Source organism: Orcinus orca, chromosome 6 (genome assembly GCF_937001465.1).
Source record: "Orcinus orca chromosome 6, mOrcOrc1.1, whole genome shotgun sequence".
Classification (NCBI taxonomy): Eukaryota; Metazoa; Chordata; class Mammalia; order Artiodactyla; family Delphinidae; genus Orcinus; species Orcinus orca.
Window position 1 is genome coordinate 39,599,727 of NC_064564.1, and position 18,485 is coordinate 39,618,211.

Consider the following 18,485-nt stretch of genomic DNA (forward strand, 5'->3'; position numbering starts at 1 on the left):
TCAATTACCTACAGCATTCCTTGCACTGTTGTCTGTGCTCCAGTTGGGTTAATCCTCACATTTCGTGGTAGGTTCAAGTACTATGCCCACTTTATAACTGAGGAAACTGGAGCTCAAGAGGTTAAGTGTTTCTCACAAGGCCCAGGATGTGCTGAGGAAGCATGTGAATTTAGCCAGGCCGTTACACTTACCCCGTGCACTCCTCCTTCCTGGCTTCAGGAGCCCTCCGCTGGCTCTGTCTTCCTCCCTCCATTGGCAAACTCCCAGTAACTAAATTTCAGTGATTTTAAATAGGAAGCAATTTGCAATTTGAAATGTTTCTAGACTTTGCATAAATCTAGTTAACGTGCTCACCTTCCAGGAAGTTTCCATTTTAAAACCTTTTGGGAAATGTTTCCCAAATAAGTACTTAGGCAAGTAAAATATTTTTTCAGGGTGACGGGAATCCAGGAGGAATTTTACCCGCAGGAGATGTATTCGGGCTGGGGGTCCTGGAGTAGGCAGCAGTGGTTGGTTACCTGAACTAGATCATCCTCTGACTCAGCAGCAGCAAAACAGCTGAGAAAAGCCCAGGCCACTGGATTGGTTGTGTTTCCCAGTCTGTGGGGTAGTGGGACCAGGTTGAATAAACCATTGTTTGTTTTTTCTAGAAGGGAGAGCCAGATCACCATTCTGTAACTGAGTTAATGAAGAGCAAAACCTGTTGTGAGAAACAGGCGGCCAGTGTGAGGCTGTTAGTGGGCAGAGGTACATCCTGTCTGGAAAGCAAGACTTGAACCTCCAAAAGAGAACTGATGCTGCCCTGTTCTAGCAGCACAGCTGGATTTTGGCTGTTGGAATTTATTTTCCAGTCAGTTGAGGTTTATTCTGAAAGTATGTGTACTATGTAATAAGAGTACACTTTGAAATCATTCATTTTCTCTTAACTTGTAAGGGGGAAAGAGGCTAAGCCTTTCCCCCTCAACTGACTAAATGACAGTATGGTTTGTTCAGGGCAGCTAAAAAGATCAGTTGGTGTCACCTGAATAGGAATATACTCATTATCCTTATTCCCAAAGAGAAATAAACTATCAGATTTTAAAAAGACTTTATTTTTTTAGAGCAGTTTTAAGTTCACAGCAAAATTAAGAGGAAGGTACACAGATTTCCTATACACCCCCTGCTCCCACACATGCACGGCCTCCCCATATCAACAGCTCCCACCAGAGTGGTACCTTTGTTCAAATTGATGAACCTACATTTTCACATCATTATCACCCCAATTCCTTACTTTACGTTAGGGTTCACTCTTGCTGTTGTATGTTCTGTGGATTTGGACAAACGTACACTGATATGTAGCCATCATTATAGTATCATGCGAAGTCTTTCACTGCCTTAAAACTCCTTTGTGCTCCGCCTGTTCATCCCTCCCCTCCAACCACCGGCAACCAATGATATTTTTACTGTCTCCAAGTGTTTCCTTTTCCAGAATGTCATGTAGTTGGAATCATAAAGTATGTAGTCTTTTCAGATTGGCTTCTTTTTCTTAGTAATATGCATTTAAAGTTCCTCCATGCCTTTTCATGGCTTGATAGCGTATTTCTTTCTAGTGCTGAAAAATACTCCATTGTCTAGATCCTGAATAATATTCCATTGTCTGGATGTGCCACAGTTTATTAAAATCCATTCATCTACTAAGGGACATCTTGGTCTCTTCCAAGTTTTGGCAATTATGAATAAATCTGCTATAAACATCTGTGTGGACATAAGTTTTCATCTCCTTTGGGCAAATACCAAGGAACACAATTTCTGGATCATATGGTAAAAGAATGCTTAGTTTTGTTAAAATTTGCCAAACTGTCTTCAAAGTGGCTGTACTGTTTTGCATGCCCAGTAGCAATGAATGAGAGTTCCTGTTGCTCCACATCCTCAATAGCATTTAGTGTTGTCAGTGATCTGGATTTTCGCCACTGTAATAGGCGTGTAGTGATAGTTTGTTGTTGTTTTAATTTGTATTTCCCTGATGACATATGATGTAGACTATATTTTTTCATTAATTTTTATTGGAGTATATGCTTTTTTATTAATTTTTATAGAGTATCCTTTTTATGCTTACTTTCCATCTGTATATCTTCTTTGGTGAGGTGTCAGTTAAGGTCTTTGACCAATTTTGTAATCAGGTTGTTTTTCTTACTGTTAAGTTTTAAGAGTTCTTTTTATATTTTGGATGACAGTCCTTTATCAGATGTGTCTTTTGCAAATATTTTCTCCCAGTCTATGGCTTATCCTCTCATTCTCTTGACATTGTCTTTTGCAGAGCAGTTTTTAATTTTAATGAAGACTAGGTTATCAGTTATGTCTTTCATGGATCATGCCTTTGGTGTTGTATCTAATAGGGCATCGCCCTATCTGAGGCCATCTAGGTTTTCTCCTAGGCTTATCTTCTAGGAGTATGATAACTTTGCATTTTACATTCATATCTGTGATCCACTTGGAGTTAGTTTTTATGAAGGATGTAAGATCTGTGTCTAGGTTCATTATTTTGCCATGTGGATGTCCAGTTGTACCAGCACCATTTGTTGAAAGACTGTCTTTGCTTCATTGTGTTGTCCTTGGTCCTTTGTCAATGACTATATTTATGTAGGTCTATTTCTGGGCTCTCTATTCTGTTTCATTGATCTGTCTATATGATAAGATTTTAGTTGTCTATAATTTTACACATTCTGTAATAAGGGAAAGTAGAAGCTAGTGAAAACTCCTGAAGTCCCACATTTCTGGATTAAATTACAGTAGACTTAGATTTACCTTCTTATCTGCAAACCTGTTTCAAAATCCTTCGCTTAATTCTCTGCTGCAGCCAAAACTTTGAGAAGTTGAGAATGGTTAAGATGTACACTTGATCATGTTGTCTCTTCCTTTAAACCTTCCAGCACCTTACCACCCTCTCAGAATAATTGCCCCTCTCCCATGTCTTTACCGTGCTTTCAGGCTCTGTGCAGTCATCTGGCTCTTGCTAACTTCTCCCCCAATCTGATGCTGCTGGTCCCTCCCCCACTCTAAGCTCCTCAGCCTCACCAGCTTCTTCCATTTACAGGAACTGCTGCTGGCCCCTCCCCTGCCCTCAAACCCCTCAACCTATGATTGGTTATTGGTTCCTGGAACAGGCCACCCCCACCCCACTTCTGCCTAGTTGGCATCTACTTATCTTTCAGGTCATCATACTGCAAGGCTTGGTCATGTTCACCTGCTCTATGCTGTCAGAGCATCTTGTACTTAATCTTCATGGTGAGCCTAATGAGGGAAGGTACTCAGTATGTTTCTTAGCATTTTATTTCCAGGATCTAACATAGTGCCCTTTGGATTGCCTGGATATTTAATTTCCCATGCTCAGATGTTAGGGTCATAGTGTCAGTTTTCTTCCAGCCATCCCTAGTGTAGGATGATGTAGACATTGAATACTATTTGCTTTTGTCCACAGAGAACCATTTAGGGTTTTAGATCTATGTAACTTACAGTTTGAATAAATTGGTTAGCTCTCTATTTCAGTGCTTAAAGCAGCAAGACTTTGAATCTAAGCGCCAATTTTCCTACCAACCTTACTGGGTCACCGTGTTCTTTAGCCTGGAATGATGTTGTCTGCACTTGACTATTTCCCAGAGCTGTCCTGAGACCAGAGGTGTCCAGGCATTCTAAATACTGGCCTTACAACATTACAAATACATAAACATAGATAAATATGTGCTCTTCTAAGTAAAATGTAAATCCTGTGGAAGTGTGTGACATTTAAAATTTTTACCAATCTTAATTATACCTATTTTTTTCCTCCTAAATTCAGGTAATTTATCTCTCAGCTTCAGTGGGAATATTTGCAATTTACAATGCTTATTTCCCAGGGATCATTTAAAATTTTTAAGTTGTGAATCTTTGATCAGCAGTTTGCCATTATCACTGTCTTTCAAACAAATCATCTTGTAATTTATTGAACAAAACGATGAAAAGGCTCAGATCTAAAACCAGTTGGTAATCCAGGGTGTGTCTTTCTCATTTCATTTGATCTCTTTCCTTAAGATATAAATTAGATTATTTTTAGCGTGAGTGGCTCTCTCCGAACAGAAGCAGAGACTGTTTTTCATCTTGGCTGACTAACGTGCATGACCTGACCCTTAATCTCTACCCAGTATTTGTCTGGTACACCTGTAAACAGGTTTGCATGGTATTTGTGAATCCAAGCATAGTTGTCTTATATGAGGCCCTGGACTTAAGTCTTGTCACTACCGGGCACCCTTTTCCACACCCAGAGGCACCACCCTGGGTGAGGGTCAGGAGTAAACAGAGCTGTGTGTGCAGCATTGTGTGGTCTGCTTGTTTAACGTTTGACGTCAGGAGCACGGACACTGGGAGAGACTGGTGACTCCTGTAATCTCGGGAGCAGAACAAAAAGACTGTCTTGGTACCAAGTAATGGCACCCAGTCTGTTGAGCTGAAGAATCCATAGGTGTTTAGCTGCCTGTACAGGGCACAGCATTTAAATCTTACATAGAGGGACCACGTATTATCTTGTTAAAGTAAAGTATTTTTTGTTTTTGTTTTGTTTTTTGCATCAGGTGTGAAAATCGCCATGTGCACTGCATTGCAGTCTCTAGGCATAATCCAGATGCTTCTCTAGTTTCACAGATAAGGACCGAATGAACCAAGCAGACAAAAGGAGGGGAAGAAGGGAGTGTGCCTCACTGTGTACAGTAGTGCTTTCCCCAAATAGCTTTAGGTAAATAAGAATTGATCAGATTATCTCATCTTAATCTTAGTTGTGCCTTCATTCGTTAAAGGAGTCCCTTTGTAATGTAAATGGTGCTTGTAGCAATAATACCTATCCTCTAAAATAATTTTCAAAAAATCTTGGTACATCAAAGTTTTTTAAATGGAGACAAGCACTTGGGACCCCTGAAAAGCAGATTAGCACTTACTTTTGGTATAAAGAGCTAGTTCCTCTGGAGAATTGGAATCCTAGCTCTGGTACCAGAATGATACTTACCTCTCTTGACCTCAGTTTCCTCTGTGGTAAATAGGATACTAGTGATAACTTCTTCATAAGGCTGTTGTCAGGATTAAGTGAATAGTACATTTAAAAGCTGAGATCACTGCTGGGACTGCATATGTAAGGTGCTTAATAAATGTCTGCTTCACTATATGAATGCTTCAGAATAGGCTTTTATTCCCTTGAAAGAGAATGGATGGTGGCAGTAAAGACTCACCCTGGTCATAGAAGTTTTATTATTTATTTAATATGAATCTATCAAGGAAGGAGTTAAGAAAGTAATTTAATCTGGAAGGTGATGATTAAAAAAACAAGTTAGGAAAGTATGACGCCAACTTTTTAAGTTCAAGTTGAGTTTTACAAAGAACTTCCAAGCCTTAGGCTCTACAAAATACAAACATTTCTTTCTCTCATATCGGGAAGATGGATGTGGTCAGGCATCCTTCCCGAGCAGTTTCCCTCCGTGTGGTGATCCAAACATATTTCATCACATGGTTTCACCATATTGGAGTTTTTCACTTCGGCCATGAGGATGAGGAAATGAGGAGGGAGGCAGAGAAGGAGAGGGCAGTGGGGAGAGGGGAGAAACAGAGAGAGAGAGAAATAGATATGAGAGAGGGATAATGAGAATGCATAAGAGCTGAGGATCTTACAAAGGATTTTAGGGGCCAAACATGGAAGTGGCAAACACATCATTTCTGCTGCCACTCCATTGGCCACAATTAGTCAGATGGCTCCAACCTGCCTGCCCAGGGTTCTGAGGAGTCAGTTCTCCCCTGTGTGCCCTATAAAAAGAAGCAGCATAGATGAGTATCCAGCTAGTCTCTGACACAACAGTTAACCATGTAATTTATTTCCTGCTAGTGGCAGACATTTTCTATAATTAATCTATTTGTACACTTCACTGTAAACTATTCCTGAAATTCTGTGTAATACCAGGACCAGCAAAGGACTCAAGAGAATTTACAATCATTATGTTCTTTTCTTATTTTAGAAATTTTCAAAAATTCAGGGAATTTTCGGAGACATCTACTTCTGAACATTATATTGCTGTGCAGTTAGCCAAGAAACAAGGACTCTTGGTGACAGTATCTTAATGGCAATCCTTGACAGGCAGGTCCCTATTAACAAGAAAGTTTTTATGCTTTGTAAACCGCTGATGGTCAGTAAATGACAAAAGGCAAGGAAGTTAGTGATCCTGTTGTACATTGAAATTACATGGGACAATGTAAGAGTTTTTTTTTTTTTTTTGCTGCTCGTTAATAAATATGGCTCACTACTGTAGCCAGTATTTGTACTCAGCTCTGACAGGAAGGATGATGGCAACTTTCTGTGTCTTATATCACCAAATAAAGTGACTTATTCCTTCAGGTTTATTAATAATATTTCAGTTGAGCAGTTCTTTTCAATCATAATTGGCCACTGCACACATCAAGCAGTTTATTTTTTTTTTATTTTTTTGTGGTACACGGGCCTCTCACTGTTGTGGCCTCTCCCGTTGCGGAGCACAGACTCCGGACACGCAGGCTCAGCGGCCATGGCTCACGGGCCCAGCCGCTCCGCGGCATGTGGGATCTTCCCGGACCGGGGCACGAACCCGTGTCCCCTGCATCGGCAGGCAGACTCTCAACCACTGCGCCACCAGGGAAGCCCCGAGCAGTTCATTTCTAAGAGAAAAACTGGGAGAGTTTATAGCTACGTGGACACACCTCAGGGCCATGCCTAAATAAGCTTTGGGTTAATATATACCTTACATTTTGAAGTGTTTCATAGTTCTGTGTAATGATTTTGAATCCCATTTCTTCTGCCAAGGTTCAGATGTTTACCACCACTGGGAAGCAATATAATGTAATGGTTGACCGTGTGATCTGCAGTATCAGACTGAGTTTTGAATCCCAATTCTGCCGTTCAGTCACTATGTGACCTTGGAAATTTTCACTGTGTGCTATGGTTGCCTAGGTATTTCCGATAACAAATATCAGACTGGGTGGCTTAAACAACAGAGATTTATTTTCTCACAATTCTGGAGACTGGAAGTTTGAGATCAAGGTATTGGCAGGGTTGGAGGTGAGAGCCTCTCTTCCTGGCTTGTCAACGGCGGTCTGACTGTGTCTTCACATGGCCTTATCTCTGTATCACTCAACATCAGCTCCCAAACTTGAGTCAAGGACACCACCAGCCTCACTGACTCACTCCTTTATCCCCTAGCAGAACAGCTGCCCAGTCTTACCAGGTTTTCTTTTGAAATGACTCTGAAATATTTGTCTTTGACAAATGTTAATAATAACAAGTATGAGGATTCTCACATATAAATATAATATATATGAAATAATTTTTAACTGACTATAAAACAATAGGTATATGTACTTTTAGGATCATAAAGTCTGAAGTATGTCTTATAGGGATTGGTGGAACATATTATTAAGTAATTAGTTTGCTACCTAACTTTTTTTCTGTAAATCTATTTAACTTTCTATGAAAGGAAAAAAACCCAGCAGTGACAAAAAAATCCTTCCCTATCACTCCTTCCCTGTGCATGTCCACTGCCCTCACTGGCCTCCATCTTCTAATATTAAATCATCACATTGTACACCTTAAAAAATCACGCTGTACAACCTAAATATGTACAATTTTTATTTGTCAGTCATTTCTCAATAAAGCTGGGGGAAAAAATGAAGTTGCTGTTCCACTGTTAAAAATATAATAATAATATGAAGAATAGTGCAGTAGCATCTCTGACTGCTATCTTCCCTCCATTCTGGTCATTCTATTGTTACATTTTTCTTCCTTGGTTCTTATGTGTCTCTTTCCTAAAAAATATTCTGAAATTTTGACTTTTTTTACTCGGTTTTATTTAATTTTTAATCTAATTCTTTTGGCAGAAAAGAGCAAGTTAGTACCTTGTATCAAAACATCAACCTCGTGGAGCCAAGACTAATTCAGCCATATGAACATGTTATAAAGAACTTCATCCATGAGATCAAACTTCAAAGCACAGAAATGGAAAACCTGGCCATTGCAGTGAAGAGGTATTTAGTCTTTCCTGTCTCAGTGGCAGAAGGGGTCCTTTAACTGGCTCTCTGACCAAGTGGCACAAAGACGGAACTGCATTATCATATGGTATGGGGGGTCAACCCGAACCTGAGGAATCTGGAACTTTCTAAACTAAGCCAGCACGAGGGAAGCTGAGTGAGACAGTACTTTGTAGGGTCAGCCAGCAATCCATCAGCAGGTTCCCATGATCCTATCATATAAACCCTTCAAGGCCTGTGATGCCATATAGAACAGTTCAAAGAGATTCGTTATCTTATATCCAGACCCTTGAAACATACAGGATACTTTTCATCCAGAGAGGCAGGCAGACTCCATTTGAAGCCTGGCCTTGTCACTGACAGAAGAGTGACTTTGGGCAGGTTACTTAATCTCCCTGAGTCTCAGCTTCTGCATCTGCAAAACGAGGCTGTAAATATTCACATCCTCGGGGTGTGGAGACCTCATAGGCTTGGGTGAAGCACTTGGCACTGGGCCTACCACATGGTGGGTACTCAGCAGTGTTTCTTTCCCTCTCTCTACCCCTCCTCACCAGCTTGACCTGAAAGCCTAGAAACTGTTGAGCCCTTACTCTCATACAGTTTATATAAGCCACAGCTGGCTTACATAGGATATCTTATTGGTTTTAACAGCAACCCAGTGCCAAAAAAGAATTTATATGTGTTGCAATCCAAACATCAGCCTCTTTGTTCCCTGGAAGACCACACTCCTTTGGCATATATTGGGAGAGAGGGCATTTTATTTGTCACAATTCCTGGGTGTTCTGCCCCACAGATGCTTCTCACCTCCATGTGCTCTGCCGCCAGCAGCTCCCAGTGTGCTGCGCACCGCACTGGTCTCTGCCCAGAACTCGTAAACGGCCCCTTTCATAGGATGCCCCCCATTTGCATGGGGGCAGGTGAAGGCCGTTCCTCTCTCTTTATTCTTTCCCTCCACATGATGATAAAACTATCTAGCTGACCCTGTGAAGTAATTAAAATATAGAAGAGAAAATGTTTTAAAACACTGATGCTAAATAGGACTGTTTTTATAGTCCTAGAATCATACAAGAGTTGAACTATCCACAGGGGGTTTTTTGTTCGTTTTTTTTTATGGTACGCGGGCCTCTCACTGTTGGGGCCTCTCCCGTTGCGGAGCACAGGCTCCGGACGCGCAGGCTCAGCGGCCATGGCTCACGGACCCAGCCGCTCCGTGGCATGTGAGATCTTCCCGGACCAGGGCACGAACCCGTGTCCCCTGCGTAGGCAGGTGGACTCAACCACTGCGCCACCAGGGAAGCCCACACAGGGGGTTTTTAAGTGAACATTTTCAGTTCCTGACTCCAATCTTTTCCCTCAAGTTTGCCTGCTAGAGGCTTTCAGTGAGATCATAGGGCGGTCCTCAGATCATCAATTTCTGTAGAGCATTCTGGGGTGTGGATCAGAGCCCCAGATTTGGCCTCCTTTGAGGGGTGACTAGCAGACACACATACTGAGTTTTTAAAGAGTCCAGTGAATATCTGTGAAAACACACTAACTCCCCTGTACATACACAGATGCGTATACACAGACCCCCACAAAGATACATGGGACACACACACATTCATTCACACATAACCTCTAAGTATAGTCCTGTGTAAACCCATAAGGGAAAGAAGAATGGCATTTTCTTCCCTCTGCTCTCATTCCCAGCCGGGCCGCTCTCTGCTGTGCACGGAGTGCATCACGTGATGTGGAGCTGATGGTGCTTCTCTCCTCCCAGCTTCTGTGCTCTGTGGGTGGGATCCGAAGTCGGGCTCTGTCCTAAGCCTAAGGCCTCCTAAAGGCCGCTCTCTGAGCTGGCAGAGACCGTGCCGAGGTGTTTAAGTGACTACTGTAAATATTCCCTTACATCCTTAACTAAGGACCATGCGTCCCCACCTCTGTTTTTGGTTAGGGGAGGGCCTCAGTCTTTTCGCTCAGCACTTGCACCTGAAGAAGGGGTTCCCAGTGTCCTGGTAGGAGCCCTGGACTAAGGTTAAAGTGGACATTCCCAACATGGTAGATGCTTTACTGGGAACTGGGAATTGCTGGGGCAAACAGTGTGTCATTATAGACTACCCTGATTTACTCCCCCTCCCCCAAAAAATAAGAAAGAAAGAAAAAAGAGTTGTTCAGAAGTGAAAAAGGCAGAAGGAACACATTGGGGAGGCGTCCCAGATGCCCAGATGTTTGGGACTGGATGTCTAGAAGGAATGGCTGGAAAAAAATAGTCATAACAAAGGGAGAAATGGATGTGTGGCTTAGCTATTCCCAGTCCCAGAGTTGACCAAAAAACCCTGAAAGTTGCTGTGGAGATACATAAAGCCTAGATTTCAAACATCAAGTGTTTGTAAACAAACCAGAACTAGCTGACTGTCCAAACTTGGTTAACATAACCTCGGGCAGGCTGTAAGGTGAAGAGGAAGTTAACAGGAGCAGAAAATAGTGATAAGTCACTCCGAAGTTTACTTCCGGGTCTTCCCTCTACCCATCAATGCTTGTTTGGAAGCTCATGTAGAAATTAAATTAATGCATGAACAAATTGTGTTGGGAGGGAGTAAATAAGTTGAAAGCAGGTAGGATGGTATAGCAGAAGCTATCAGACTGGAAGACAGAGGCCTTCTACTGAGGTCCTGTTTCTACTTTTATTAACACCATGTCATTGGGCCAAGTACATTGACTCTAAATCTCATGGTGGCTGCTTTCAGGTCACTTCCAATCTAGTTGAGTAGGCAAGACATACACATGTGAAAATTTAGATAATTGGACACAGAGCTGAGAGAGAACAAAAAATAAATTTTTTAGGGCTTAATCTGAAGCTTCAATCATTGTAAAGTGACAGGTGTCTCCATGCTAGACAACTGCTAAATAAAGCTATCTGGGTATCTTCGCAACGACATTTTCTCATTTCTAACTGTTTGGCAGATCAGTATTCTCTGCCTCCAGAGAAATACGATTTATTGATTGTATTAATAAAAGAAACAGGAATTTTCTAAAGGGCAACTATATCTACATTCTAGAACTTTAGGGAACCAATCAGAAATAATTTTTGAGATCTCTTCTTTTTTTCCCTTCTAACTATAGCATTTAGCATTGTGTTTTTCATATGGTAAAATTTCAAAATTTTATCTAACCATCTCTTTGCCATGGAGTTCTTTTCTTGTCTGGGATTGTAGCTCAGTCATCGCAGCAAAAAAGGTTTTCAGAATTTATTGAGAGCCTCCCAGCAATTTGGTATCTTTATCTGTTCTTTGCTACACTCTAGTTTAATACCATTTAATCTATTCCATTTATTTAATATCTAGTTTCAATGTCCCTTTACACCCAACTGATCGAATTGCCAACATCATTTTATTATGTGGAAGGAACAGGGAATATTATTTTAAATGGTATGTTTCTCCTCATCTGTAAAATAGAGAGCTTGAAATAGATGAGGTCAGAGTTTTCTCTTCATGTTACAAGGCCAAGAGTATAATGAAAAGGTGTGCATCCTCTTAAATTTCAGAGCCCAGGACAAGGCAGCCATGCAGTTGAGTGAATTGGAAGAGGAAATGGATCAGAGGATTCAGGCTGCAGAACACAAGACACGGAAAGACGTGAGTTTGTGGGATGGCCCCTTCATGCGATGAATCCTCAGAACACCTTTTATGGACAGGGCACCGGGCATCCTCTGGGTGCAGCAAGTCCAGACTGCCACAGGTGCTCTCAACAAGGGCACCGTTAGTGCTGGTGGTTTTATCAGGGCGGGGGTGGGGGGTAGAGTAAGGAGACAGGGAGAGGGAGTGGGGGGGGGAGAGGGAGAGAGAGAGAGAGAGAGAGAGAGAGAAAGTAATCAAATAAAGTGGCTAATTTCAGATGGCAACAAGCACAGTAAAGAAATGGCATGTGTGATAGACAGGCTGCTTCGGGTTGGGAGGTCAGGGGCCTCTGTGAAGAGGGGACAGGAGAGCTGAGGCCTGGAGAAGGCAGAGCCCGCCTTCGTAAAGGATGGTGGCTCCACCCTTAATACCACTGTCTTGCTGCCCATGTCCACCGCTACTTTAAATCTAGATTACAATGAAGTTAAAATGCTCCCTGCTAATTTTGGTGTTGTTTTACAATGGGATATACTTTTACTCATCAATATAGGAACTCTCATAGTTGAAAGTTGGGTGCTACCTTCAGTGATTTCCATAGGAGAAATAATTATCTTTTTCCTTTATGAAATATATTTGGGTGATTGATGTTTACTGAAAAGAGAAAATAGACATATTTCTTTGAGTAGCTAACTTCAGGTTGAACATTCCCTTTTTTTCTATTCATTTTCCCCATTAACTCTGAGAGGCAGAAAATTGAGAGAGAAGGGCCTGGGTGTTGGCATCCAATAGACCTTAGTTTGCCTCCTGGCTCTGCCCCGTCTCAGTTAAGTGGCACTGGAAAAATAACGTAACCTCTGAGCCTTTGTTTTTCCAGCTTTAGATGGGATAATGCCACCTACCTGCTTTAAGGAGGGTCGAGCCTGGTGATCTGTATGCGTGCCTAGTGCAGTGCCTGAGGTATGGTAGGGGCACCGTGGCCATTGCAGTTCTGCTCTTTTCTGGTGCTCTGCGTACCTTGTGCCCTTTCAGATTCTTCACCTTAAATTGCTTTACCACATGTATGCCTTCGGGTCTCTTGATTGTCTCATCTCTTAATAACACATTTAATAACTGTTTGGAAGTCATGTTCACAGAGTGAATAGCTCAGAGTCCATGGTCCAGCTTTATTACAATGATTATCCCATTCTTTTGTTAGCGCTTTATTTCTTCTAGTCTAGAAACAGTAACATCCTATTTTTTTCTGCCTTTTTCCCTCTCCATCCATTTAATCTGTGCATTCATTCATTCATCACACACTTATCAAGCATATGCGTTATTCTGTCATCAAATCTCCGCCTCTTCCAGCTAAGCACTTCCCAAACTCGTTGTTGGTGATGGATACCTGACCATGGCCCTACCCCTTATCACTTCATGTTTTGTTAATTATACCATCTTCCTCATTTTCCTTGGCTCTGGTACAGGGGTGGTGAATACATGGCATCTTTCTCTGTTCCACAGCGATGGCATAAGTGGCTGGTGAGTCACTGCACAGATGTGGTCTCTGAAACCTCAGCACACTGCTGCCAATGGAGCAGCTTTGGCCCTGGGATGACACATATTTGCCAGTCTGCCCCAGTCTCCTAGTCTCTCTGGACTAACACATCCACGCTGACTGAAGGTTTTCCCTAACTCACCTCCACTAAGCGTGGCTTACCTTGGCTCCCCACACACAGTTCTTCACCCCGCAGCTCTGGCCTGGCTCATTGCTCTGCTTTCACTCCAGCTGGTTTTTTTTGCCTTGATAACTCCTCTCCACTTTCCTAAATTTTGCAAAGATCAAAGAAAGTCTCCCCTTCTCCCCAGTGCCCTCCCCTAGTCCTCTAGCCACGTTCACCTCTTCCTGACCTTGACTCCTCTTGCACATAGAGTGTTTATCCCATTGTTTCAGTTAGGGTTTTAAAAATATGTTGTAACAGCTTTATTGAGGTATAATGGGCATGCAATAAACTGTACCTACTCAAAGTGTAGAATATGATAAGATTGGATATGTGTATATACCGAGAAACCGTCACCACAATCAAGATAAAGGTAGGTTCACATACTGTTGGTTTCCACGCCCCTGTGTCATGCCATCCTTCCTTGCCCCTCCTTGTCAGGCAACCGTCTTACGTCTTCTTTGGTGAAGCGTCTATTAAAATCTTTTGCTCACTCTTAAAACTAGGTTGTTTGTTTTCTTATTATTGAGTTTGGGGAGTCCTTTATATATTCTGATCTATAAATATTTCCTGACTTATCTTTTCATTCTCCTAACAGTGTCTTTTGAAGAGTAGAAATTTTTTATTTTTATGAAGTCCAATGCATCATAGATTTAAAGTAGTGGTGGACGTGGGCAGCATGGATATGTTTTTTCTCTGACGGATGTGTTTTTGATATTTAAGAAATCTTCGCATAACCCAAGGTTGCAGAGATTTTCTCCTGTGTTTTTTCTATAAGTTTTATTGTTTTAGATTTCACATTTAGGATCTAGTTTTTAAGGTATGGATCAAAGTTCATATTTTTTGCATATGCATATCTAATTGTTCCAGCCCATTTGCTGAAAATACTATCTGTTCTCTGCTGAATTGCCTTTGCACTTTGTCCAAAATCAGTTTTCTGTATTTGTGTTGGGTTTATTTCTGGGCTCTCCATTCTGTTCCATTGATTGATTTGTCTATCTTTATGCTGGTTATTACATTGTCTTGATGATTATTGCTTTATAATGTCTTGAATTAGTTCCATAATGAGTCTAGTATTAGTTCTTCAGCTTTGTTCTTTTTCAAAGTTGTATTGGCTATTTTAGGTCCTCAATTTCCTTGTCAGCTTGTCAATTTTGAAAAACAACAACAACAAAAACCCAAAACCTGTTGGGGGTTTGACTGGACTTCATTGCATCTGTAGATCAACTGGGGGAGATTTGGCATCTTATTAATAATGAATAATCCACAAACCTGATATATTCTCCATTTATTTAGGTCTTATTACACTCAACTCCACTGGTTATAAACTTAAAACTTTATTTGAATACAGAACATAGGATATTAAATTCCATAATGTGTTAAGAGAAAAAGGAAACTGAAAGATATTTGGGCTCATGGGAGCTGCAGCCCCTGACCTCCTGGAGTGCCCTTTTGCCATTCTCTGTACCAGGGGTGACACACATGAGAAGTACCAGCCTATGGGGCAGCACTTTGCATAGAAATTTGCAGGTGATGTGGTTTGAATTTAGATAAGGTGTAAACTCTTGGAAAAGCAGTAAACCCATCAGGCCTTCCTGAGTCCTGAGGACATGATAGGATTCAGGCAAGCACTGGGGCCCTTGATTGTGCCATAGCTTTTAATTAAACGCAGCCATATTTAATTAGCTAGTTAATTGATGAGCTGCAGCCCTCTATCACAGTAGAGTAGTGGTCTTAGAGGTGTCACCCCAGGTTACGTGTGTATGTAGGTTGTGGGATTCTGCAGTTCTTCCAGTCTTGTAAGTTTCCATTCCAGAAGTGCTGGGCATCTAAAGTTTGGTTACTTCTGCTTTACCTTCTCACTGTCTCTGTGTAGGAGACTTGGGGTCAGCCTTAGTTTGACACAAAATGTTTCTCACCTACAGGATTTTGAAGAACCTATTTAAATCAACAAAATCATTTTTTTTTTCTTTCAGGAAAAACGCAAAGCTGAAGAAGCCCTCAGTGACCTCAGGCGTCAGTATGAAACAGAAGTGGGAGATCTACAGGTGACAATAAAGAAACTCAAAAAGGTAGGTTTGTGGCAGCTGGGCTTTGAGGGATACTTTCAGTATCTCAATGTGTCTACATTTTTAGCAACTAAAAACATGCAGAATCATATTGAATCAGTGGATAGATCAGATTTCAGAATCAAATTGGACTCCTTGGCATGAATTTTTTTTAAAGGCCTGTAATTTCTATTTCTAAGGGCAGCCTATCTTCTGCATAGATCTAGTAAATATTTCTGGTCCCTTGAACAGTTGTCCATCAAACCTCAGTTTTCTTTCCTTGGTCTTTACCAAGTGCCTTCAAGTCCCACGTGTCCAGTGGACTGTCTGCTCACGACAGCAGGGACACTCTCTTTCCTGGTCATGTAGCCCTACACTCAGCTTACTGCAAGGTATATGTATTCAGTGAATATTTATTAAATGAAATGAATACTTCTCTGTGGAAAGTTCCAGATCTAGAGGACCACTGATCAGCAAGAAGTGGGAGAGAACCTGTTGACATGAAAGCAGAGGTGTGATTGGTTTGGGCTTCTGCTCTATTTGGTTTCTAATGATTAGGGTCCATTTCACTCAGTGGTATGCTGGTAGATGTTTTACAACAGGCTCTGGAAAGGGGAGGAAGGGAGGAGGCATTTGTAGCATTTGCCGATCTTCATGGTATAAATATTCCCACCATTACCGATTTCAAGCTACCAAGTTGACATCAGTGAATGCAGAGTTTGGGAAGAAATGCTTAAAATAAATAGGCTCTCGCCTGCTGGTACACATTGGCTCCAGCATAACACTGGATTCACTTCCTGCATGTGGATGGTCTCCATAACTAATGGAAATACCTTAGCTAAAATGAAAATGGGTACTTAAAAAATAATCGTCCCCGAAAGTGGCATTGTGAATTTAGGCACATCACTTTGCTTCTCTGGTTTTTCATAACCAGAGATAACCTTTAATGCTCCTTCCAGTGTTTATAGTGAATGAGATTAAGTGATAATTAACTGCATTTGTGGGTTACTGCAATTTAAACCTCTGGAATTATTAAGAATTCTCCCCAGTATCCTTCTTGGAAAAGTATTATCAACGTCAACCTTATATCTGATTTCCAAAGGTCATTAGACCATAATACTATTCTTGTATTACAGAATTTGAATGGACCAATCCTTTGCTTAATGCTAGAGTTACAGATTCTGCTAGTCACTGTCCTCAATTATTTCTGTGTCATCCAAACCTTTAAACTAAGAGAATGTTTGCAAGAGGAGACACAGAGTTGTTTTTTCATATAGTATATGATGAAGACCAAATAGGCCCTGAACAGTAAGAGTCAGGAATGATGAGACCCAAGTCCTTATCAAGACTGTGCCAATTTCAGACTCCCCTGGTGGTGCAGTGGTTAAGAGTCCGCCTGACAAGGCAGGGGACACGGGTTTGAGCCCTGGTCCGGGAAGACCCCACATGCCGCAGAGCTAATAACTAAACCAATGCGCCACAACTACTGAGCCTGCACTCTAGAGCCAGCGAGCCGCAACTACTGAGCCCACGTGCTGCAACTACTGAAGCCCACGCACCTAGAGCCTGTGCTCCGCAACAAGAGAAGCCACCGCAGTGAGAAGCCCACGCACCGCGAAGCCCACGCACCGCAACGAAGAGTAGCCCCCGCTCGCCGCAACTAGAGGGAAAGCCCATGGGTAGCAACAAAGACCCAACGCAGCCAAAAATAAAAAAAAAAAATTTTAATTTAAAAAAGACTGTGCCAATTTCTTCTGTAACACCCAGGACAATTGGCTTCATCGTTCTTTTTTTTTAAAAAATAAATTTATTTAGTTATTTATTCATTTATTTATTTTTGGCTGCGTTGGGTCTTCGTTGCTGCACGCGGGGGGCTTTCTCTAGTTGTGGCGAGCGGGGGCTCTTCATTGCGGTGCACGGGCTTCTCACTGCGGTGGCTTCTCGTTGCAGAACATGGGCTCTAGGTGCACAGGCTTCAGTAGTTGTGGCACGCGGGCTCAGTAGTTGTGGCTCATGGGTTTGGTTGCTCCGCGGCATGTGGGATCCTCCTGGAGCAGGGATCGAACTCGTATCCCCTGCCTTGGCAGGCAGACTCTTAACCACTGCACCACCAGGGAAGTCCGGCTTCATCATTCTGATCGTTAGCTTCTCATCTGTAAGATGGGATTAATAATAAACTATCCTGTCTAACCACAGTGACTGACATTTTCTTGACTTTGTAGCTTATTAAGCTCTTCTTCATAATTTAAAAAAATCAAATACTTAAACTTTCTCTGAGGAAAGTGCAAACTTCCCACTTTTACAGATGAGAACACTGAGTTCCAGGTTAAATAACTTGCACAAAGTCACTCAGCTAATAAGCAATGGGTTGTCTTTCTGTCTTTACACAGTTGGTGCTTTCTCACTTATACCAGACTTCCTGCCTGCCTGATAGGGTTGTTCTGCGAGAGAGTAAGAGATAATTTATGGGAGAACATGTTAAAAGCTGTAAAGGAATATACAGAAGTCTACAGATTTAATATAATCACCAGACATTACCTTATGCCAGTGGTTCTGAGAAACTCATTTTTTTCTCCACAGTTTTTTTTCTCTGAAATTGGCATGATCTTAAAATCAGTGGCTCTTTCGGCTTCAGCCACTTGAAAACCTTCCACTGATGCCACCTGGCAAGATGAAGAAAGTCTATCATCAAAGTACTTAGATTTTGATGAAATATCACATTCATTTTGATCAATGCATGCATATTCTATTAATGGACACCCACAAATCCCCACATTTCCCAAGGGATGTAAGCTATGTGTAAGAAAGACATTTTTGTTGTCCATGTTAGGGATGCTTCTGAGCCAATTTAGTCCGGTAATGCTCAGTAATCAACCAGGAAGTAAAGCTCATTTGTGTATTTATATAATTTTGTGTGTGTGTCTCTAACTTCATACCATACTTAAATTTTATTGACTTAAATCATTAAATAAGCATTTTTTGACATCACCATGAAGAAAACATAGTTGATTTTTGACACCAATTCTGCTCTTAAAAATCTTGGACTCTAGTAAGAGAGTTAAAACACTCATAAGTAATTATGATATAGAATAGCAAGTGTT

The 18,485-nt window shown here is 41.5% G+C and overlaps 1 protein-coding gene across 3 annotated transcripts in view; it reads left to right on the forward strand.

The window, feature by feature from the left end:
* The window catches only part of RASEF (RAS and EF-hand domain containing), a 74,199-nt gene that overhangs the window by 22,276 nt on the left and 33,438 nt on the right, over positions 1-18,485 (forward strand). For all 3 annotated transcript variants that reach the window (XM_004275121.3, XM_033437836.2, XM_049710788.1), the window contains exons 2-4: positions 7,897-8,043; positions 11,570-11,660; positions 15,313-15,408. In XM_004275121.3, the coding sequence (XP_004275169.1) occupies positions 7,897-8,043; positions 11,570-11,660; positions 15,313-15,408 (334 nt within the window). The remainder of the gene's footprint in view (positions 1-7,896; positions 8,044-11,569; positions 11,661-15,312; positions 15,409-18,485) is intronic.